General features: G+C 47.4%; 1 protein-coding gene across 3 annotated transcripts in view; it reads right to left on the minus strand.

The window, feature by feature from the left end:
* Nprl3 (NPR3 like, GATOR1 complex subunit) overlaps positions 1 to 24,973 on the minus strand; it is a 34,951-nt gene that overhangs the window by 874 nt on the left and 9,104 nt on the right. For 2 of the 3 annotated variants that reach the window (XM_021176706.1, XM_021176705.2), the window contains 10 exons: positions 22,278 to 22,407; positions 20,698 to 20,772; positions 16,939 to 17,092; positions 14,942 to 15,023; positions 8,511 to 8,648; positions 6,321 to 6,477; positions 3,711 to 3,817; positions 3,199 to 3,328; positions 1,142 to 1,331; positions 334 to 526 (listed from right to left, as the gene is read on the minus strand). In XM_021176706.1, coding sequence (XP_021032365.1) covers positions 334 to 526; positions 1,142 to 1,331; positions 3,199 to 3,328; positions 3,711 to 3,817; positions 6,321 to 6,477; positions 8,511 to 8,648; positions 14,942 to 15,023; positions 16,939 to 17,092; positions 20,698 to 20,772; positions 22,278 to 22,407 — 1,356 coding nt within the window. The remainder of the gene's footprint in view (positions 1 to 333; positions 527 to 1,141; positions 1,332 to 3,198; positions 3,329 to 3,710; positions 3,818 to 6,320; positions 6,478 to 8,510; positions 8,649 to 14,941; positions 15,024 to 16,938; positions 17,093 to 20,697; positions 20,773 to 22,277; positions 22,408 to 24,973) is intronic. The other variant, XM_029483574.1, reaches the window with a different exon arrangement.

Genomic DNA, 24,973 nt, shown 5'->3' on the forward strand with positions numbered 1-24,973 from the left:
TCACCTAAGGCAGGACGGACATGACAGGCATCAAGCTGCTATGGCACAGGGCCCTAGTTTCTCCCCAGGGCCCACAATCAGGACGTAGTCCTGCCGAACCAAGTCTGTCATCGGAACTTGAGAGCAGTGACATGGAACATCCAGAAGTACTGAGTAAGCGCCCACTAGACCGAGGGGCTGGACCAGAGCCTGCATCCCTACACAGAGGACAGAGCTCCTGCTGTGCCACACACTAACCCTGGGAGAGACCCACTACTTCCCTGGAGCTGTGCGAGGGTTACCAGTGCTCCCATGCATAATTCCCCCTTTCCCACTCAGTCATCTGCTCCCTACCTGGCAAACATGCGGAGGTCCTCAGGATTTTGGGCTGCAGGCACATTGAGGATAGCAGCCCGCTCATGCTCTGAGAGGCTGGCCAGCAGGTTCTCTGTCATCCTCTTGTTGAGTGGTGAGTCCCCACTGGGGAGCAGCTCAGCACTTGAGTTGTCCATACTGGGGCTGGTAAGGGTCATGTCGTCACTGCTGGCTGTGGGTTGGAATAGGCCAGCTGGATTCCAGTGTACCCAGATGGGAGCACCAAAGGCACTGCCAGCATCCAGGGCCTGGGACCACTGCCACATTCTCCTGCTGGTGCCCAACTGTACAATCTGCCATCATGCATGAACTCATTGCCAACCCACCACCAAGGGCCTACTGTGTGGCTAACCTGGAATAAGAGTAGCTTCAAGGACCCAGAATGAAAGTATACTGCATACCCACCACACCCCACAGCAGGAATGGGTGTCTTGTCCCACCTCAGCCAACATGGGCTAGCACTAGACAGGTCAAGGTATATGGCCCCCAACAGCAGACAGCTGTGGTCTCTGGGATGACAATATGAGGCCCTGCTCTGAGCCCAGGCTGCAGTAGGAGAGTCCAGCTGCGCTGCAGTGGGCAAAAGCTGCTCCTGACTACAGCTAGCTGCTCAAGGAAGGAGCCTCCCCCTCAGACCCATAGCAGTATAGGGGAGACAGGAGGGACAGGCAGGTGAGTATAGATGTGTAAAAACACCTCTTATTCCAACAGTACCCAGGCTTCTTGGATGTCACCAAAGTCTCCCAGCCCCCCATTACCAGACAGATGTCCTGGAAGGGGATCCTACTTGGGGAGCCAAAGCTTAGAGCATTGGGTGTGCTGAGGCTGCGGCCACCAACTCTGGCTGTGAAGGGGACATCGTCCTCTCGCAGTCGGGGCTCCTCTTCGCTGGGTGAGGCCATTAGGCAAACATAAGTATGCAGCTGGATGAGGAGCCGGCGCTGCAGCATCCACACCACCATCTGGATGAGCTGGGTCTGTGAGTGAGCAAAGTAAGACAGCAGATGGGCTGGTTCCCTGACTCAAGCCTTAAGAACAGATTCCTATTCCTGGGAAATAAGAGAGACATGGTCCTTAGCAGCCCTAGTACCTAAACAGGAAGGCCTCCTGTTAGGAAGAAGGGACCCTCAACTGCTGGGTAGCTCTGCAAGGTCAGCATACCCCAGGGAAAACAGTAGGGCCAGAACTCCCATCACACGCCTGGGTTTCCTCCCTTCTCTGAGCCAACTTTCCCTAGAGGCAGATCTGTCTTTGCCACTAAGACCTGCTGCTGTCAGACAGTCCACTGCTAGGCAAGCCCACACAGAGTGCAGAGAGGAAACTGTCATGTGAGTCCTTGGCTCCACCTCAAAGTTTACTTCAAGAACACAGGTGATTCCAACTGGAAACAGGAAGGGGACCTGCTGTTACTACATGAAGCCAATGGCTCTTCCTTGTGAGCATTGGACCATAGCAGTGGAGCCCAGAGCCAGTTAGTACCCAGCACCAATGTTTAAGTATCTCTCGGGCACAGACACCAAGCAGCAAGGTGTGTGAACACAGAACCAGTGCTCTCATCTTTGAGAGGCCCAGAAGAGCTGCTGCCTAGGTCACTCATGGAAGCGGGCTGGTTTACTGGGGAGGAAGTTATACATACCAATCATGGTCAAAACCAAATAGAATTCTAAAGAATTGAAGGTATTGTAACACAAAATGTAAAAAATAAAACACAAAAGCGTTATAAGCATTAGACAGTATGTCTCTGGGATGTGGCAAACCAAACAGCTCCATCCCAGGCCCCTGACAAGGCCTGAAGCAGCTGCTCAGACACAGCCTGGAAGATCAGCCGTTATCCAGACAACTGGGAAGTTTCTGCTGGGATGGGAGCACTGCCAAGCCCTCCCCCCAGAGAGCTGCCTGGGGGAGAGGAGGGAGGTGCAGAGGCAAAGTGCATCTTTCATCTTCCTGGCTCCCTTCCTGGAAACCAAGGGCTCAGTGAAAGGCAGCTTTAGAACTCTGGCACACTCAGCATGTAAATGAGCTAAAACCCCAGGATCTTATTCCCATTCACAATTTGAGAAGGGGAAGTATTTGATTTTGAGGACTGGTTTTGCCCAGTGTATCAGGCAGCTATTAAAACAAATAGTTTGCTTTTGAAGATAAACCATGGAGATCACCCAGCTTGTCTCTGACACCTGTGCTCTTTCCCTAGCTTCCCTCAGAGAGCTCAAAGCACTTAACACAGGGAGGGGCAAAGCTTCTCTGACTCCAAGTCACCATCTCACCATCTCTTGAGCATGGGGCAGTGAAAAGTGACTGACAGCCCACTGCAAATTCATCCCCCACACCTTGAGAAGCACCCCCACCACAACCAGTCTCTAATTGCCACCAGCCTTTGTCCTGACTCAGGCCCCCCATCCAAGACTCAACCCTAGCCTGATACTGTAGGTCTTCTTAGGAAAAGGACTCTAGGCCCAGCAACATAGGATTCCACACAAAGATCCCATGGTTCCTAAGCCCCCAGAGGAAGGGATACAGGAACTGAACTGCCTTGGAAAACAGGGCCTAGGCTTAGTGAGAGCCTTAGTGTCTGTACCTCCACCTGTGAGAAGCCCCTGCCCCAAAGGCAGCACAGGGAATCCTGCCAGCCCAGGAAAAGCTAATGCCCTTCTGACAAACATAAACCAGTCCCAGTCCTAGTCCTAAGGATGCCCATGGTGAGGAAGCCTGCAGTGCTTGCTAGTAAATCCCCCCAAACCATGGCACAAAGATAAACAATGCTAAGAGCCTTTGAATCAGGGGCCACTAGGCAGGCAGTTATACCCTGTCTACGTTGTAAGCCACACAGGGGCTCTAGTGACTCACCTCCTGTGCAGGGGGAGCCAGAGGGCTCCTGAACTCCGATAAAGAAACAGGCAAGGAAAACTTGGCCAGGACAGATGGTAGGTCATGGGACGGGAACTGGCGGGAGAACTGTTCAGCTAGCGGGGAGTACCTGGGGCAGACAGCCATGGTCAGTGCCCTTCCCATACTCACAGCAACCTTCTGGGTGAGCATAATGACAACAGGATATAGTATGATGATGCAGCAGGCCTTCAGATGGCAGAATTATACTGTCCCTTAAGATGTGGCAGGACCCACAGAACCCCTCTGATTTCAGCCAAGGAGAGATGGCTTTACCATGGGCAACACCAAAGCAGACTGTGATCTGCATCTGAGCACGCTATGGGCAGGCAGCATCAGGATATAGTGAAATCTGGCCTCATGGATTCAAAGCCACTGAGGCCTGGCCACTGGGGGTGCCATTTGCCATTAAAAGGTCCTGCTGGGCTTTTCTAGCTCCAGATTCCAGATTTTTGGCAGCCACTGGTACTTACAGACACACACTGGCATTGGGAGACAGGACATAGACGTTGTTCTCACACAATGGGTAGATGATGACAGCCTTGCCCCAGTATACCAGGTGAGCTGCCAGCTGGAAGACCTGCAGACCAAGGGGAGATGGAAGGACTAAACTTGGAGGCCATGGCCTTCCTGCCTGGAGAAAATGCCCCCTGGAACTCTCAACTTGAAGCAGCACTGTAGCATCCCGACCTGAGTCAGTGGTACCAACATCACTGTTCTTGTAGTCAGAGACCCTGTGCTGCTTGAGACCACGGTTTTGCTAGGCAGTAGGCACATGAACACAGGGACACTGGAGTGCTTGGAGCATGGGCTGGACGACTCTAGCAGAAGCACAGCATTCTCTTGTCCACAGGCACCAGCACCATACTCCAAAGTAATAAAATATGGAGTCTCATCCTACCCGACCCTGCGTACTCAAAGGCCCCTATGCACCCTGCTTTCCCCAGAGACCATCCTCCCATTCTGCTCTCCTGAGGTCTCAGATACCAGGAAATACACAAGATACCAGAGCAAGTTCCAGGATAGCCAGGGCTACAGAGCAATCCTGTCTCAAACAAACAAACAAAAAATCTTTCTCCATTAGCATCTGAGGGCTTGGATCACACGAGTGGGCCACAAGGCCCATCAGAGTGGCCTTATATCATGTGTGACATTCACTCCTGAGGCAGGTGTTCCCCAAAGGTTCAGCACCACCCTAGGATCACTGCTCCCCGGAGACATCGACAGGAAACAGCAGTCACAGAAAATAGTGAGGTGAGTTGCAGAGAATGGCCAGGGTGAGACCTCACAGGGTTTCATACGGGCATGCCAGCAGTAAACTCTGATTTAAATCAGGTTCAGCAGGGAGTTAGTTCGGAAGGAAACACCCTCCTCCCTGACCCCAGTCAAGACCAAGACAAGGAAATGGAAGAGACATCAAAGCTTTATCAAAGGGCTGTGACAGTGAAGTCAGGCACAGTCCTAGCACAGATTCCTTCACACAGCCTCTTAGTAAAGCCTTTCCAGACGTGGGGTAGGAAGTGAAAATAGCAGCCCAGACTCCTTAGAACAGCAGCACCGCCCCTCTCTGCGGGGCGTTCAGGGACAGTGAGCACATTCAAACCTCTGTGTTTGATACTAGAGGGAAGCCGAATGAGCTCCTTGCTGAATCTTGTCCAGCTTAGGATACCAAGTTGAACTACAAAGGCAGCAAGCATATGCTAGGTGCTCTCACAGAGCCTATGAAGAGTCAGAGATAGAGAAGGGACAAACTTATCCTGAAAATAGAAAGGGTTTTGGAAAAAGCAGCCCAATGGGCCCACAAAGCAAAAACCACCAGTGATGCCAACCCATTTCTCAGCCCCACACAGAGAAAGGAGGGCCTGCCTCAGAGCTGTGGCCACTTCATTCTACTGAGAAGGCTGGCCTTTGAGCAAACTGAGGTCCTGGGTAGGCCTCTGCTACCCTCTGGTGGCCTCAGGGTGCATAGCACTACCAGGTGAGGATACTGGCATTCATTCCCTGGGTCCTGCACCCACAGCCCTGGCACAGGTGACCCAGTCTACACTCCAGGGCCCTGAATCCAGCTTCTTCTGTGCTTTTCCTCCTCTACACTTCAGCTATGGGCCTTCATTCTGAGCCCAAAAGGCTGCCACAGACACTTGCCAAGGGGCTGTCTCTCCAGTCTGCCACGCGTCTTCCACCATAAGAATGACGGTATCTTGATGACTCCAGGGCTGGGTTGGAAAAAAAGGGGAGGAGCAGAACAAAAGGGACCTGTGTGGAGCGTACCTCACTTGGAACCTAGCCCCACAGCATCAGAGATGGAAAGAATCAAACCTGCAGTCCTGCAGGGAAGGTTTGCTCTGAACATCTGCTTGGACTTACTTGTCCTCCAAAACAAGGCTGCATCTCTGCATGTCTCATCATTAAAGACATATATTTTAATAAAAACAAAAACAAGGGGGCTGGAGAGATGGCTCAGTAGTTAAGAGCACTGACTGCTCTTCCAGAGGTCCTGAGTTCAATTCCCAGCAAACACATAATAGCTCAAAAACAACTGTAAAGGGATCCGATGCCCTCTACTGGTGCATCTGAAGACAGTGACAATGTGTTCACATACATAAAATAAATAAATCTTAAAAAAAAATTTTTTTTAAAGGAGAGGTAGGAAAATGTGCAAAAAATAGAAGGCACACAGTAGGTTACGTTACCACTCAAGTCCTCGCTCTCACTTCCCACATGCTTGCTCATAGGCCAGTGTGAGCCTGTCCTGAGCTGGAAGATCCAGCATGCACTACTACTTCCCAAGCTGTTCTCCAGGCCTGTGCTGGAAACACTTCTCTCCTTCTCCCAAGCAAGGCTTGCCTCACCTCTGCTTAGCAGAGAAAGAAGTCAGTCCCGTGGCTCTAAGTGTGACCAGATACCAGAACCCCAAGCCTCCTTACCATGATCTGTGGCAGGACATGGAGTATCTATTTGTCTGCTAGACATTAGGGACTCAGCACGGCAGGCAGTCTGCTTTCCTGATCCCCCACAGGCTGCCTCCCTAAATGTACCTAGAGGCCTCTTTTTCCCACTCCTCCAAGTGCCCAGGGCCCTACCTGCAGCAAGGCCAGATCGGCATCCTGGGCTAGCTGCTGCAGGTTCTTCACAGCAGACGTGGTCTTGATCACCCGCACCAGAGCCGGGGAGCAGTCAATGGGAAGCTCACTCAGCAGGGACTTCTCGTCACTGAGAAGTAGCAAGGCATGGTACGGGCTGAAGGACAGAGGCACATGTCAGCAAAACATAAAGAGTCACGGGGCCCAGGTAAGCATGGGACACCAAGGCACAGCCAGAGTCCATAGGCACTGGGCAGGAGAGGTTGAGGGAAAATCAGAGAGAAAGCAGTTATGTGTCCAAGGGCTTTTTTTGTTTTGTTTGTGTTTTTGTTTGTTTGTTTGTTTTTCGAGACAGGGTTTCTCTGTATAGCCCTGGCTGTCCTGGAACTCACTTTGTAGACCAGGCTGGCCTCAAACTCTGAAATCCGCCTGCCTCTGCCTCCCGAGTGCTGGGATTAAAGGCGTGCGCCACCACGCCCGGCTGTGTCCAAGGGCTTTTATATAATCTCAGGGGTGTGTGTGTGTGTGTGTGTGTGTCATTGACAGAGACAGAGACAGAGAGACTGAGATTTGTATGCGGGGGAAGACAGTGCATGAGCCTATGCATGTTAGCATGGAGGCCAGAGGTCAGCATCAGATGTCTTTATCACTCTCCACCTTTTTTTACACTTATCAATTTACATTTTGTATATACATGAGGTACACACATGCAGTTCTCTTTTTCTACCATATGGGTTCTAGGAATTGAACTCAGGTTCCATCAAGCCTGGCAGTGAGTGTCTTTACCTGCTGAACCAGCTTATGAATCTTTACTCTTATTTAGTTTTTGTGATAGGGTTCTCTGTATAGCCGTGGCTGTCCTGGAACTCAGGACCAGGCTGTAGGCTAGGTTGGCCTTGAACTCAGAGATCCTCCTACCTCTGCCTCCTAAAAGCTGGGATTAAGGGTGTGTGCCATGATGCCTAGCTCTTCACATTATTTTCCGAGATAGGACCTCTATTGAACCTGAAGCTTGCTATTTTGGCTGGACTTGTTGGCCACCAAGCCTTTGGGATCTGCCTGTCTCTGCCACCTCATACATATGTACATATGCATGCGCACACATATAGATAAATAACAAAAAGCATGGTGGGTGGCACATATTTTTAATTCCAACACCTGAGAGGCAAAGGCAGATGAATCTCTGTGACTTCAAGGCTAGCCTAGTGTACCTAGTAAGTTCCAGGACAGCCAGGAAGACAGTCTCTGTCTCATAGAGGGTGAGAGAGTAAGGGCATATGATAATGTATGTATGTATATATATATGTATGCATACATGCATGTAGTGATAAAGTGCTTGTCTAGCATGTACAAAGCCCTAGGTTTAATCATTAGTACCATAAAAAATGGGGGAGAGGGCTGGTGAAATGGCTCAGTGGGTAAGAGCACCCAACTGCTCTTCCGAAGGTCCGGAGTTCAAATCCCAGCAACCACATGGTGGCTCACAACCATCCTTAATGAGATCTGGCGCCCTCTTCTGGAGTGTCTGAAGACAGCTACAGTGTACTTACATATAATAAATAAATAAATCTTTAAAAAAAATGGGGGAGGGGGAGTGTCTTTCTAAACACAGGAAAAAAAAATATTCCCCAGCTATGAATAGAACTACAGAAATATGTTCAGCCATTTGACTTGGAGCATAGGTCTGGGATTGTAGGAGAACTGGGCAATAAGAAATCTGCTTTCTGTCATTTCCAGTGTTGAGGAAAGTGCCCAGATTTCTTTTCATCTTTGTTCTTCTTTGCAGTGCTGAGAACAGAGCCCAGGGGCCTACAAAGTACTACACCACTGAGTTATATTCCCAGTCCTGCTTTTTCCTCACAGGAAATCAACTAATCTAAGAAAGGAATTGGGTTCCCACGATTCCTGCTGAAATGCTGACAATAACTGAGTGTACCCTGAAGGCAATCTGCTAAAGCTCTAGGTTAGCTCCAACCTGCCCTGCAGGCCTGGTGAGGCCCTTGGCAGGCTCTACTCAGCTAGGCAATGCTGGAAGGGCAAAGGTCATTTCTGAGCAGAATTAGATGTAAAACCAGGTGGTTTTATTAACAACAAAGCTAATTTCTATGACCAGAAGAAGAAAAGAGAATTTCTGGAACAGAAGGTCTCAGACAGCAGCTAAGGGGAAGACAAGATGGGGCTGTCTCTCACCGGATGGCTTTCAGGCTCCGTTCAATAGCCTCAGGAGGGATCAGACTTGAAGCTGCATAGTGGATCTTGTGGGGCAGACAGAAGCTCACTTCCAGCCAACTGTTAATGTGAAGCCGCACCACACCAGATGTGCACAGGCTGTGAAGAGTGGGCATTGTCACTATGGTGGGCATTTGCTTTCCCAATGAACACCACCCTATTCACAGACTGTGGTCTCCTACACTGCCCTGTTGGCTAGGGGGAAATGCAGGTGGAGATCTCAGGGGTAAGAGAATATCTTTTCAGATCTCAAGATACCTAAGAAAATCTTAGGAATACACATAGACACAGACACACACACACACAAACTCTGTCTGGCCCTACACACAGACAGACAGACAGACACACACACACAAACTCTGTCTGGCCCTACACACAGACACAGACACAGACAGACACACATACACACACACACACAAACTCTGTCTGGCCCTACACACAGACATGGACAGACAGACAGACACACACACACTCTGTCCGGCCCTAGAATAACATATAATCCATTCAGCCCATCAGGACTAAAGGAAGCTTCTTCTGTCTCCTGGGAATTTAATGTGGCAGAGACAATGGCTGCCTGCCCGGACTCCAAGAGAACACCTGACATCCACAGACATCCTCTCTGAGAGGGCCTGTCTTGAACACCTGCTGTAGACCCAAGCACAGATAGGCAGCTGGGCAGAATAGGGCTTATCTCTACAGAGAAGAGATGGGTAGAAGAGGGAAGCTGTCAGGCCCCATAGAATGTTAATGGTAGGAAGCACAAAGCACCTGCCTTTATGTACCTTGCTGTTGGCGGTGGACCACCACAGGTGTAACTTGTGCAGCTATCAATCAGAGGACATGCAGTGACTACCCAGCCAAGCCCAAATATTCCTCCACGGCGAACCTTTTCCTCCACATTCTCAGTGGTTGACACATATTTACAGCTCAACATGCTCAGGCACCGCAGCATACAGCATCTCAAACCATCAACACATTCTATGTGCTCTACCTGCAAATCCAGACCTCTCAGCAAAAAAATGCCAGAGCTCCGAGACAACCAGCACCTGAGGAGGTGTCTTGGTCGCTCTCCTTACAGCTTCTACCTGGGCAGTGTTATCCATGTTTCTCCAACATAGAGAATCCTGGGTGTGCTGCACATACTTCCTGCCCTCATTTCCTTCTCCATCACTCAAGTCCAGCCATTCTCAGGACCCTGGCACTTAAGTTTGCCATGGCCTCTCTTCCCAGATACCTCGTGACTTTCTCGTAACTCCAATCTCAAGTGTACACTCTCAGTGAGGTATCCTGGCCCCACCTTCACTCTGGCCCCTCACCCTATACCCTGTACTCATGACCACAGGATACTACCTAATACTGCCTTAACCAACCACACCAGGTATATGGAAGGTTTGCACGGGCACACGAAGCACTCATGAGTGGAAGGTGGGGAGAACCTAGAGTCAGGCAGTGGTCTGCAGGAACACTGTCTTCCCAGAACTCATCCTGCAGAGAGGTGGCCCTGTGGGTTGTCCCTATAGAACCATACCCAGGAGGAAAGGGTTGTGTGAAGGAGGAGTTCCTCCCACCCATGGCTCAGCCACACAGCCCTGGTGCTAAGTGCCAACAACATGTGCTTATTAAATAGAATCTGTTCAGGTCTATATGCTGAGTGGGCAAAAAGTATGTTAGCACATTTCTGAAACGTAATTATACAAATGCCATAAAGAAAAGCAACTGCTCGGGCAAAGCCCCTGTGTCTTGCACTTATTCTGCCTGAGAAAGGTATTTCCTGTCATCTGCCCCAATCCAGTCAAGCTCAGAAGAGCCAAGCAGACAGGTAGCCTCCTTCATCCAGTGTGGGAAAGATAACCTAACGCTTCATGACTCCATTCTCAAACAGGACCCATCCCTTGGTTCCCAAACTGCCACTGCCCCTTCCCTCCTCTTGTTTCCTGGGCTGCCTCCCACCCAGAAGAGCGGCCAAGAAGCTTTTCCCATCACCACCCACTCTGCTGCTATTCTCAGCTCCCAGTGTGGGAGTGGCCAAGGACAGGGCAGGCTAGGAGTTAAAGGGGATGTGGCGAGAGTTCTTCCTGCCTGGGTCAAAGGTGAAATGTTTGGATACTGTGGGAGAAACAAGGTCCTTGCTCCAGGCTCAGAAAACACACTTTTGTTTTCTCTTTTCTCCCACCCCCATCTCTTTCTTTTTCCAAGACAGGGTCTCCATATGTAGGCTGGATTCCAACTCACAGAGATGCGCCTGCCTCCGCCTTTCAGGAGCTGGGAGTAAAGATGTATGCTGCCACACCCCGCTCACTTTTTTCCTTTTTATTTTATTTATTTATTTAGAGACAGAATTTTGTTGTGTACCCCAAGCTGGCCTCAAACTTGTGATCCTCCTGCCTCTACCTCTCAAATGCCGAGATTCTCAGCATGGACCACAATAGCTGCCAAGGACTATTACAGTCTCTTCCCTGAAGCCTCCAGCAAGACAAGAGCTCTAAGCTTCTGAATTCTCCCCAGAGGGTTGCCAGGAACTCTAGCCAACAGCTTCAAATACAAAAACAAGTCTTTTTCTCCTACAAGCAGAGAATAGCAGAGGGGAAAGGAAACGGGAGAACACATCTGTGACCCTCCCCAGGCTCTCTGTTTAATGAAGCCACCTCATGCCCGTGTCTCCCAGGGCCTCAGAACCACTGAAGATGGGTGTACAGATGGGCACCACAGGCTGTGGCTCAGCCTAGAGGACAATGGTGGTTCACTGGGGAGGTTCACAGGGGTTGGGGGAGGAACAAACTTTAAAGTCTGTTAAAAGCAGGGTTTAATGACTATCAAGATGTGGGTCAAAGACCAGGGCTCTCTGAGGTCAACACTCTTGACTTTTCTAAGAATTGGCCCTAACCAAGTCTGTATGTACAGTTTCCAGGATGGAATGCAAAGCTCACAACCAACCTTGAGAAACACTGCATCAGGAAACCCTCTCAGCATTCACACTGATGGGAAAGAGCAAGAGAGGAAAGGGTTACACTGTGCTGCGCTGTGGTCATGCCCATGCAAATACTAGCCAGGCTCCTCTAATCAACTTATGGTCACAACAGGAAGAAATAGAAGGTCCTATTTTTGAGCTCTCTTATTTAGGGTATAGTACAGGGTGGCTATTGGAACAACATGGAATCAGAATTAAATACCAAGAGTCCTATCATTTCAAACACAGCTGATTCTGGTCCACCCAGGACCTCAGTGATGTGGTGACAACCATGTGCTAGGTACAGCTCTAAGTAGTGTTTCAGGCACCTGGGGCACAGCAAAGGAGGAAACAGATTACAGCCTTGTATTTGGAAGAATCTTACCCTGGATGGCGCAGTATATAAACTACAGAGTTACAGGGAAAGGTGCATACAGAGACTTGTGTGGCAGTGCAGGCCAGGATTAAATGCCAGCTGTGGGTATGGGGGACACATTACGGCCTTTCTAACACCCTCCCAATTCAGGTGTCTCTCAACCTCGTGCCAGCTGACTCAGATCCCCAGCCTATGTCTTTCCCTCTGAACATTTTGTACTGAGCTGGAGCCTCTTTACAAAATTAAAAGCTCTGTGGCATGGAGACACTGAGGCATCTACACTCCATTAGGAGTCCCTCGAGTACCAGATGCACATCTGGACAAACCTCTGGAGTGCACTGGGAGGACAAGGACCATGAGAAACATGCCTGCCCAACATCTAGTCTCTAGATCTGGAGACAGTCAGGTGAATCCTTCACAACAAAAATGTAAACCAGGAAAGACACTGACGTCTGTGGAGAGAAGGGAAGAAAAAGGGCTGTCCTTGCTTCTGTGATCCACATTTCAAGATGAAACCCAGGGTTTGCCCTCAGAAAAGTTTCCTGCTAAGCTTGTGTTCCTATTTGCAGGAGTTTAATGTTAGGCTGAAAATAGTTGCAGAAAAACACTGTCTCCAAGCTTATCCAGCCTTGGCACAGCATTCGAGTCCAGCCCTTCTGCAACAGGAGATAAATGCTCCTGCCAGGGCCCGGCATCTACACTCCATGACTGTGCAGAGCACCGTAGTCCTATCTTCTGCACCAAGATGCACCATGTGCTGTGTGCAAGCTTATCTCACCCCTGCACTCTCGGCCTACCTTTAGCTAATAACCAACAGGTCACTTCTGACCTCACCTCAGCTAAGCCTCTTCCTCCTCTGAGAATCTGCCACATATCCTGTGTCCTCTGCCCACACAGCAAGCAGTCAGGCTTCCTACTACATGTGGCAGGACGCAGCATAAAACAAGAAAAAATACATAGGTAGGTTTCAAAAATCTTACCTTGGGACCTCAAACAAAACTTCACATGTATGTACATTTTTTAAATGAAATACTGACTGTAACTCTTGGAACATTCAGAGACATCTTCAGGCTTGTTCTTGCTCTTGAGCAGTTAACAGTGCAGCCTCAGACAGCATTCTCATGACCTGAGCCTCCCAGGCCCAACCCCAGTCTCTGTTAATTCAGAGAATCACTCAACAGAACACGTCTTCACACCACAAGGAACTTATACCATCATTCCTCTTGCCATTCCTTATCTCTTTAACTGTGGAAGAGCTGTGCTATGTTATAAAGTGAAGGGAGATCCCTTCCTAAGGGAAGCAACTTGGGGGAGACATGGGGACATGGAGCTAGTTCCCCAAGGAGACACAGGCACTAGGACAACCAGGGTAACCTCCTAAGGGATTCCCTCTTCCACTCTATATTCACATACACTTAGGAAATAGGGTTGCCAGCTACAACTATACCAGAGCCTTGGCTTTGGTTAAAATAGTAAATCCAGAACAATTCTGTTGAAAGGATGCTCTTAAAACTCGATGCCAATTAAGCCCACAACTTCCTGACTTTTGTTTTTGTTTTTGTTTTTAAGATTTATTTATTGATTATATGTAAGTACACTGTAGCTGTCTTCAGACACTCCAGAAGAGGGCGTCAGATCTCATTACGGATGGTTGTGAGCCACCATGTGGTTGCTGGGATTTGAACTCCAGACCTTCGGAAGAGCAGTCGGGTGCTCTTACCCACTGAGCCATCCCACCAGCCCAACTTCCTGACTTTTAGGTCTTCTCTGAGAACATCTTTCTCAGGGATCTGGCAAAGAGCTACTGTCAAAAGACAGATGTTATATTTGATCTACCCAGTCAATGTATACTCAGCCACACCTTTTTATTGATGAGGCAACAGGACCTTGAGGCCAACTACAGACCTTGTGTGATGAGGCTGGAGTGAATCATGCCAAGAATGCTACTGGGTAGTTATAAGCTGTGCAATATCAGACAGGGGATGGAGCAGGAGGTCAAAACTGCCACATGCTGCCGGAGAAGTGTGGCTCTCAGCCTCCCAGGACAGGTTCCAGGACCCAGGGCTGGCTGCTGTAGGAGTTCACCTGGAGAAATGAGACCTTACCCACTAACAAACAGGATATTTGGCTAGAAGGACCTTGAACACCTTTTTCACCAAAAGTTCAAATTCCTGTGTCCCTCTAAATTGGTCCACTGGGTGGCACTGGGAGGCCTCAAGCCCTGAGCTGTGCCTGGCAGATGACAAAGCTTTCTAAGGTTTTACATTTTTCCCACATCCTTTTTTTCTTTAGAAACCTACAGTTACTGGTTTCCTTTTTACTTTGTTTTTTAGATACTATACAGCCAAGCCCTGTCTACATAAGTGAGTTAGTTCCAGGCCAGCCAAGGCTACACAATGGAACTCTGTCTAAGAAAAATAAAAGAGAGAAAGTGAGCATCATACACCTGTATCAAGTCACCCTAGGTCACTTAGTGAGAGTCTATCACACACACACAAGCAGAAGTATTTTGTATACATTTAATAGATTACTCAGCCACCAATATAATCAAATCTACACGAGGCTTCCACTATGTTCCCAATACTTGCTGACCTCAGACAGTCAGTGTCTCACACTCCAGCTCTCCCAGAGCACAGACTATCACAGTCAACTCCAACTCCACCCACTGAACTTGGATTTCCTCGAGTGGGAAGAGGCAACAGTGATGTCCACCTCAATGAAGGTGGTAAAGAACTTGGCACTGGGTTAAGCTCAGTAAAGTGCTGCTACGTTTAACGGTTCAAAAGCACTTTCAGACTTCCATGGACAGTTGTGGGAGGAGCTTCTGTGGTAAAGGAGGCTGGAGGTAACTGTCTCTGCTAAGTACATCACTCAACAAAGGAGCTGCCATTAGAAAGTGGGTTTCCTGAAAAGTGGCCACACAAGTGTCTGATCCCTTTTGTCTCAGCAAGCTCCAGCACACACAGAGAGCCTATGGCAGCATTGTCTGTAGGAGACTTCCACTCTGGAGGCTTGGGGAAGCCAGCCCAGGGAGAAGAGGTTCAACAAGTATGGCCCCAGGGGTCTTACCTGTCGTAAGCTTCTTTGAGGTCCCGAGCCAGCTTGCACTTGGGCAGGATGTGCTGGAATGGGGACTGAGGACCTTCGTTTGCTACAAGAATAACAAAAGTTAAGGATTTACAACTTCCAAAGCAAGAAAACATGCACAGGCCAGAACAGGAACAATCTTCAGAACAAATTCACCATTAACAAGTAATGCTAAACCAATGTTAAATTAACATCAGAAAACTCCTTGTAATCATCATCACCATCATCATCATCAATCTACCCTGACCCTGTGACTAAAAGTAGACTCAGGCTGATGAGAAACTATTTATATAGGAAATGTATATGAAAACTATTTGTGTTTAAACTTGTCAACCTTGTAGTCACAGGAGCAAGCTGTCAGCTCCACTGCCTCCCACAGAAGGCACATGTCTCTTGGCTCAGCGGCCCCACCCTCTGCCACAGTGACTGGGTATTCCCATGCCATCCAACTCCACTTCCACACTATACAATCATGAGATGTGTCTTTAGGACTAAAATATCTTTTAATCTTCATGAATCTCTAGCAAAAATATATATAACTAAGATGAACATGGGTTTTTTAATATTTAATTTTGTAACAGACTTTTGTTGTTTTTAGTTTCTTTCTTTCTTTTTGAGACAGGGTCTCACTGTATAGCCTTGGCTGGCCTAGACCTTATTCTGCAGACCAGGCTGGCCTCAGAACTCAGAGATTCCCACTTGCCTCTTTTTCTCAAGTCCTAAGATTAAAGGCAAGTACCACCAAGCCCAGATCTAAATCTTAAAAGAAAATTTCTGGATTGTTCCCTATCATACTTATAACTAACTAAAATAAAAATCATGAGTGTTGTTTGCTTGTTTTTGCAGTCTCTTTGTCTTGGGCCCTAGGGCTGGAATCCAGAGCCTTAACATATATTAGGCAACCACTCTACGATTCCCAGGCCCATAATATAAGTGGTTTTGTTTTGGAGACACGGTCTCTCTATATATATCCATGATTGTCCAGGAGCCCAGAGATCCACTGGCCTTTGCCTTCTACAGGCTAGTATAAGAGGTGCACGCTACCATGCCCACCTAATTTTCCAAAGAAAATAAGTAAAGTTTTCACTGAAAATACATTAGAATCAAACAAGACTTTGTTAGTTTGTAATAATTTGTTCTAATTTTTGATCCTCATTCTTTCTTCTGTAGCTGGTAAGCCTAGGAGAAGGAAGCTGAGGTCATTCCCAGTTTCTTTCCAGTGTAGTCCTCTGGGCACACTAAAGGTTACACAGTGTCTATCAGCACAAGTTATTGTTTGATTAGTTAGGGGACAGTTAGGTTCTTCAACTTTTAAATTGTAAGTTCCAAGTATGGAAATCACCCAATTTCCCAGCTGGATGTTCTCAATGGCCCCTCCCTGAGTTTCCCATCCCAGGACAAATTTGTGTAGCACATCCAATGCCAGGCAGAGGTATCTGTCCTAAATGAAAGGTGATCGATCATATAACAACGTGTGGGGTCGTTCCTAGAGAGATCAATTCAGACCCATGCATTTAGCACAGCAGAGTCATATATGAACCCCTACAAGAGACTTTCTGTGCTGGTCATGACCAGCTCAATTTGTAGATCTTGTAACTTCTCTAGCCAGTCTCTGCTTACCGACTATTGTAAGGACTTCCTCTCCAGTACCCAGCTCACCAAATCCAAAGCCTTGGTTAGCTTCTGACAGTCGTGTTGTGGTGTTGGAAAGGCCCTTGGAGATGGAGATTCTCTGTACTGTCAGCATACCCCAAGTCCACAAAGAGAACTGGCATGTGATCAAACTTGCAACCAGGCAGCAAGCCTGCCCTTCCCTGCACAGATGATCTCTTTAATAGTGTCCCTGGAACTACTAGAGAGCCAACTTAGAGCATTATCTGAAATTGCCTCAAAACAAAGCAGAATGACCAGTTGGTCCTCTAGAGATACTACACAAAGAGAAGCCATCAGACTCGAGCTCAGCAGGCTGCTGCACTCACCATCAGCCATAGCAGACACCTCATCCTGAAGTGCTAGGATCAGCTTGGCCTCTCGAGTGAGGTACTGGCAGCGGCGCTCCTCATGCTGCAGAACAGTAGCAATTCGGCGGGACAAGTTGTGTAGACAGTTTATCACTGATGGGTCAGCATTGGCCTGCACAACAGAGGTCAAACACTCAGAATATGTACGCAGAGACACACTTATAAGGCTCTAATACAAAAGCATAGACCATGACAGATGCCCTCTCCATTCCTTGCCACTAGGTTTCTCCACATAGTAACAGCCACCCAGAGTTCCCTGTGCATGCTCCTAGCCTACCTATATACATGCTGGCTGACTTCCTCATCTTCTAGTCTTGGGAACAACTGTCTAGAGGGTTGCAGAGATGACTCTATGGGAGTCCTCTATGGGGAACACACATTCCCACTGTGCTATGACTGTAGAGAAAATCAAGGGACAGCTAAGGGCACTGATTCCACCCACCTATTATGATATGATCTTGGGTCACTGGTCATCATCTGAAGAAGGAAAACCGACCAAGCAGAGGAAACTAGTCAAACACATACAGCACTCAGAACAGAGGTTGACCTGAGCAAAACCTTGGAGGTATCTGTAATCACTGTTGTGCACTGACCACTCATGAACATGTCTGGCCTATAGTATATAGGAATTCATTCACAACAGGCCACACGGTTCCAGAACAAACAACATAAAAGTGTTATGCTATTTGCTAAACATCTGTCAGGGATGAATTATTTCTAACTAATCTGTTAATCATATTACCACTAAGCTCCTGGCCCATGTCTCTCACAAGTGTCTACTGCATACCTACACTAACTAGGTCAAAGTAGCACACACCCATCTGGAACCTATCAGTGACCATAGTCAACAGCAGGTGTACACACCCAGGCCAAGGGTGGAGCAGGCCACTGTGGGATCTATGGAGATGCTTGAACGAGCAGATAACTAAGCCAAACATGACTCAGAGTTTCTAGAGGCCACCAGGACTGCTGAGTAACACTTGGGGGGTACAGGGTCAGAAAGGAAAGGACAAATGGTACCACTGATTAGGACCTCTGACGCTGTTTTCCATCCCAGTGACCCTGTGCCTGTTACCTTAAGTCAAAATCTTACCCAGACAACACCTTGTACACCTGCAGTTGGGAAGACTTTCTACATTCTCAATAAGCCATACACTTGAAAAGAGAAGCAAAACCTGGGCAGATTTGCAGCCACCAGGCTGTCTGCCGTGACGCTTCATGCTCAGGGCACTCCCTTGACCATGTCCTAAAAGGGCTGATTTACAGAGTATATACAATAGCCTCAAAACAAAGTACACATTCACAAGAGTCTGTGTAAAAATACTCCACTAGAAAGCAGGGAGAGAATACTCTTGGACACAAACTTTTCCTCTGACTAATGACTGAAGTCACAGTGAGTCATTCTCTCAGCTGGAGGTGCCACTAGCTGAGGTACAAAAGCATCCCTATAGCAGCTGGTGGGGACCAACTGTTTGAGTGTCCCCTTTGTGCGAGGTAGTTCTCACCCCTACACCATAAGGCTCAATGACATACACTGAAGGGATATCTGGTATGTCTTGTTTGCTGCCTTCAGCACCCAAGGCTATGCAGGGACACGCTGAGAAAACTGCCACCTAGAATGAGGCAGAGTTTAATGGGAATGCTAACAAAAAGTGTACTTACAGCTAGGTATGGTAGCTTACCCCTATAATGCCATCACTTGGGAGGTAGAAGGGTCCATCTCAAGTCTACATAGGAAGGTTAAGGACAGCCTGGCCTATGTGACACCATCTCAAACAAAGTGAACATTCACAGTACAGGGTAAGAAATTAACCAAAGTTAATATATTGTCATCCATGGTACTTTCTGCCTCCCGAAAGCATGTATCCAGATATAACTACACCTTCACAGTAACTTCCAGTCTGCAGGACACAGAAAGTCTGCCCAATGAGACAAATCTGGACGTGGGAAATGTAGCAGGACTAGTGGAAACAGAGAGCACCACAGAGAGCAGGGTTTGTATCTTGGCTCATATAGGCCAACTGAAAACCATTCTCAATCAAGACGTTTTAAGAGACCAAGTATTAGTTAATACTAACTTGTCATGGTTAATTCTTGTCAGATTCAAAAGGGCATTATGGCATAAAACTATTGTTTTATAGATATGTCTTATAATAGAATAATGAATGGATATATGGCAGGTATGAGGCACATGGCTATAATCTTAGAATTGTGAGGTGGAAGCAGGAGGATCAGGAATTCTAGGTCATCCTCAGATACATAAGTGTTCATGGCCAGCCTGGGATATACAAGACCATTTCTTTAAAAAGTAATAAAAGCCAGGCACGGTGGCCCATGCCTTTAATCCCAATGCTCAGGAGGTAGAGGGAGGTAGATTTCAGTGAGTTTCAGGCTAGTCTGATCTATATAGCAAGTTCCAGGCCAGACAAAGTTACATTCTGAGACTCTGTCTCAACAGAAACAAAACAAAAGGAGAGAAAGTGCCAGAAAGGTGGCTCAGGGGCCATTTGCTGTTCTTCAGGAGGTCCTGAGTTCTGTTTCTAGAACACATGTGGTGGTTCACAACTGCTTGCAACTCTAGCTCCAAGGGGTCTAACTCCTCTTCTGTCCTTGGACATACACACATGTACTCATGCTCATAAGTAAAAATAAGTCTAACACAATAGAGTGGTCATGAGGCCTAGGATTCACTTTGAAATACAGACACATAAAAACTGCTACTGGGCTTCCTATGGCTTTCCTGCTAAGAAATGAAATATGAATCTAGATAGCAGTGATCAACAAGATAAATGATACATGGCAACATTACAAATGTACTAGGTGTAACTAAATTGTGCATTTTGTTTATTATTTGGTGATGTGATATTTATATGATATAGTAAGGTGTTACTATATAGCCAACGACAAGCAGTCATGCTGACTTAAACTGTATACTTTTCTGAGCACTAAGTAATGGGGTACAAAGACAGGGTCTCATGTAGCCCACACTGGCCTCAAATTACTATGTAGCAGAAACTGACCTTGAGCCCCTAACTGTCCTAACTCAGTTCCCCAAGAACGGGGATTATAGGAATGGACCACCTGGTCTAGCTCAGTGTAGTGTTCATCTGTCTGTCTGTTTGTGAGATAGGATCTCATTCTGTGTCACAGCCTGGCCTCAAATTTGTGGCAATTCTCCAGCTCCTGCCTCCCAAATGCTGGGATAACAGGTGTGTGCCACCATCCACTTTAACATGGGAAACATTCAGGGCTAAGGATGTAGCTTAGTAATAGAGGCCCTGAGCTCTATGACTACCACTGTTTTGTCTATTTTTCCTCTCCCCTCCTTTTAAGATTTATTTATTTTATGTATATGAGTACACTTCAGCTGTTTTCAGACACACCAGAAAGGGGCATTAGATCCCATTACAGATGGTTGTGAGCCACTATGTGGCTGCTGGGAACTGAACTCAGGACCTCTAGAAGAGCAGTTAGTGCTCTCAACTGCTGAGCCATCTCTCCAGCCTATCTACTACTGTTAATAAAGTAAATATTGTTATGTGTATGTATTTTACAAAAAAGTTGGAGGAGGAAGGGAAGGAGAGAAAGCACTGAGCTACGTCCCCACAGGCACATTACTGAAAGGGCAAGTGCCATGCCCACAGCCTGAGCTCCCTGGACACTGGCTCTTCTTCCTCAGACCCTCCTTTCGGACCTAACCACTTGTACAACACTCACCCTCAGTGCAAATACCACGTTAAAAAGAATCATGGTCGGAGCTTCCCGCTTTGGAGATGGATCTGTTTTGGAGACCTGTAAAAGAGTATAATTCTAATAAATCAAAACACACAACATTTTATCTGTCTCTTTGTGACAGGGTATCACTGTGAACTGCTGGGACCTAGAACTTAGTATGAGTCCAAGCTGGTCTTGAACTCAGTGATCCTACCTCAGGCTCCCAATACTGGAATCAGAGGGGCAATACACCATGACCAGCAGAGAGCCACGACTTTCTACGGAAAGCTATAGTGCTTTTGCTCAGAGAGGAGTCAGCCACCACACAAACAGCTGAATCACACGTGTGCCACAAGCAGAATGGCTTGTGCTTGAAGTTCAGTGACTGAAGAATAAAGCTGATGATGCCCAAAGTGACAGGACAGAAAGGAGTGCCCATCCCCTGCCACCATGGCAAGGACTCAGGACATTTAGAGTTAAGAGAGTGCCCAGCAGCCCTGTTGCAAAGGGACAGTCAGTCTTGCTACAGAACCAAGTCCATACCTCTCTCCAGTTCTGGCCTCCATGCAGTCTCAGTAACAAATGCCAAAGCATTCAAACGTACCACTCAGAGAGGCACCACCCTTCAAGCCTAATTACAAGGGTTGCCTAGAGATGGAGTTAGAACCCTGGGTCCCAACTCTCCCTACAACACCCAGGAAATGTACCCATCCCTGACTGTCACTGCAATTCTACAGGAAATGACTGTCAACTCCTCCCTCTTACCCATAGACAGAACAGAGCCTTGACATTAAAGACCACTGTAGGGAGGGAGGGTACTATCAGAGGTAAGATACTCCAATGGCCTCCAAAGTTTCTCACATGGATAAAGCTTGCAAGTCACACAGCTCTTTATACAATCTCTAAATGGTATGGCCTACTGAAATGCTTCTGCATCTAAGGGATGCTGTCATCTGGAGCTGGGCTGTACGCAAAGGGCTGACTGGCTCTAGTGTACAAGTTCCTTTGGGTATCAACACATTGTACCTTGTTAACACTCCTCAGGACCCAAATACTCATCCATCAGAGAACATATACAGAAAGGTTAGCACAACAATATGTGTTAATATATTCGTTATCAAATAGCATTTAACAGGAAGCACACATCATTTTTTAAAAGTTAGAACAATTATCAGTTAACTCATTGTTGCCTTCCCCTATATATAAGAGGAAAGGCCAATTAGCAGAGATCCAGACTATGGTCAGCAAAGGCTAGTAACAGAGAGCTGGGTATGTAGCTCAGTGGACCAATAATTGCACAGCATGTGGAAGACTATGGGTTCCATCCATCACTGAATGAAAAGACAAGCTACTGACAGTAACTATAGCACCTGGGGGCAAGTACCCTGTCATTCTCTGCTTAATGCCCTGGTCCTATGAAGGCTCACAGCTCACAGCTCACAGCTCACAGCAAGTGGTTGATCAGATCTGCTGCCCTAATCACACATTCACCAGCATCAACATAAGCACATCTGACGCTCAGAGCCAGTAAAGGCAAGGCTCACCCACCCTAGAAAAATCCTACCTGCTGAGGAGAGCCATACCTGCCCCAGAGCATGCTGCAGCAGTGTTGGGTGCCCAACAAACCGTACATTATCAATCTTCAGTTCAAATTTTTGGCCGCACATTTCAGATTTGGTTGCCAAAATTGTTGCCAGAATAACATCCGAGAACCTTAAAATTGTAAAAATGTAGGATGGAAATGCATTAATGGAAATCACAGCACCGTGCCCAGGTACCCACAAGTGGGGAGTGGCTCAGGAAATGACAGTTCTGTGGAGCTACTTTGTCCCCAGAGGGTGGCATTCCTATCAGTGACTCTCTTGCAGCAATCCCAAGGTTAGGGATGTGAAATCACCAGAATTACAGGTAGAAGGCAGGAAAAGCACAGGCTGAAGGCACATGCTGTCATTTCTGGCATGCTGTATGAAATTAGAAGAGAAACAGCTGCGGTTTGCATTTAAAAGGAAGATCAGCTGGGGTTGGCACTGCCCTCAGGAGCCATTCACTGAGGCTCACAGGCCTCTCCTTACTGCCCTGCAGTTTGGAAACTGTACCTCCCAACATCTTTGACCCCAGTCCCTCCACAACAGGGTCACAAAAAGGACCAGGGGACAGAGCTCCAGGATGCATGCAGTATGCTAACTACATTCCTTTCAGCAGAGTTGCACAGCCCTTCCCTTCCCCTGAACACTGAAACTTCCCAGTTCTTACTGAGGGAATTTTGTTCACGGCATGCAGATGCACTGTATTACAGGAACATGGGATGCACAGAAACAAGTGGGAATGGCTTGGGGTGTGGGAGCTCACCCTTTCCAAGAGCCATCGGTACATCTGTCTCCCTATTGGCAAACCTAGTCCTCCCTGTCTGGGAACCTGGATAAGTGAGTTGTCTGCAGGGAGGAGAGCCCTGGGGCCTGGTGTTGCCTCTTATCTAAGAGACCAGGGACTGAGGGCCTCCACTGTAGACATACAGGCACTGTTTCTGATCTGGCCCTAACGGGAGAGAGCACCTATGCTCACCTATCTACTACAGAAAGCTTTCTAATATCTAGATAGGATGGTTTGGGGAAGACAGCTCCAGCACTATCGGGATCATAGTCTGTCCTGGGCAGGGAGACCCTTACAGTCCTGAAAGAGACGATGTGGGACTTGAGTCTTGTTTCTTCTGGAGACATTCTCAGTGGGGGAAGGGAGACAGGCTAACATGAAAGCTCCTCCACTGCACGATGAAAGAGGTAGGTCAGCTTCAACCCGCTGTTGTGGCTCTACTCCACAGCAGCAAATGACACTGAAACAGAAAGTGGCTATGTGGGCACTCATTCCAGGCCACCCTACACAAAGCAGGGCTGTAGGACCAGTGACCTGGAGGCAGCTGGAACAGAAGCCTGGCTATGGTTAACATGCAGTTCTCCTACTTCTACCCACAACCATGAGGACGCTCCAGGCTACGGCCTGGAGGTCCTGAGCTGGTTTCCTGCAAAACTAGCAGGATCCCCTGGCTGCCACAGGGCTTCCAGGCCCCCAAATAAACTGGATACAGAGAGTTGGTCACAATGGGCTTCCTTACCCTCTGCAATGTGGGTTTAGTCAAACCTTCTAGAACTAGTCTTATCACTAAAATTCTGGAACCTGTAGGACACCCAGACAAATCCTTGGTTCCCACCCCCTTCCTTGGAACATTAATGTCTGGGATATTAGAACATGGAAGACTCAACATCTTAGACAAGTGCATTTTGTAGGTTTTCTTTAAAAAAACCTACATAGCTTTCTGCCAGTCCCGCCTGTCTGAAAGATACACTGATACGGAAGGGGTTCAGGATACTAACCCCTACCAAACACTTGGGCTCTGATCCAGCCAGCATGTTACATCCTATCTATATAAGGGGCATCCAACACTGTACCATCCAACCAGTTAATATACAAAAGAAGCAGATGGGAGAATGACCTTAACCAATGCAGACCACTTCTTCCTTGACAGTCAAAAATCTCCACTAAAACCTCCCTGTCTGTCGTGAAGAGCCACAGACATGCTTCAGCTTTGGCTACAGGACGCCCAAAGGCAGGCAGTGGTATCCCATAAATATCAAAAAACATCCACAAATACCAAAACTCAAATATGACCTTGAAGGGACAAAATTAAATCTTTCCCCTCTAAGAGGCCTGACCCAGAGATGGATATATACTGCTGAAGTTAGGTCATGATGCCTTAAGTGGCGATCCTAGGAAGTCCCTGTGCAGCCTGCCATTTTGTTAATAAGAGCAGGTCTGAGCTGCATGCCACTCTTAACATTACACATTCATAATGAAAGACATTTGTTTGGTTGTGGACTTCACATAGTGTTTGATGACGTAATGTGCACAAAGACAAAGTAACCTGAGGCCAGGGAAGGGTCTACCTGTATAACTTATGCTTAGCAAATTACAAGGGACAAGGCTTACTGTTTCCAAAGTTTACAAAAATCCTTTGAAAACTTGGTAAGTGTAAAATAAGACAATAAAACACCTGCTATAAAAACTAAACATTTCTAACTTGAACATCCAAGAAAAACATATTTAGGAAGATATAACAGCCCAGTTGAAAAGCAGGTCAGGATTTTTTTCCTTGTTTTAATTTCTTTTTACTTTGATAGAACAGTTTTCCTAGTTAGAGAATTCAAGGATTCTATTTTTAATAAAACATCCTGGAGTGGGGTTACCCAGGAACAGAGAGGAAAAGGACAGGAAAGGAGCTCAACTC

Source organism: Mus caroli, chromosome 11 (assembly GCF_900094665.2).
Source record: "Mus caroli chromosome 11, CAROLI_EIJ_v1.1, whole genome shotgun sequence".
Classification (NCBI taxonomy): domain Eukaryota; kingdom Metazoa; phylum Chordata; class Mammalia; order Rodentia; family Muridae; genus Mus; species Mus caroli.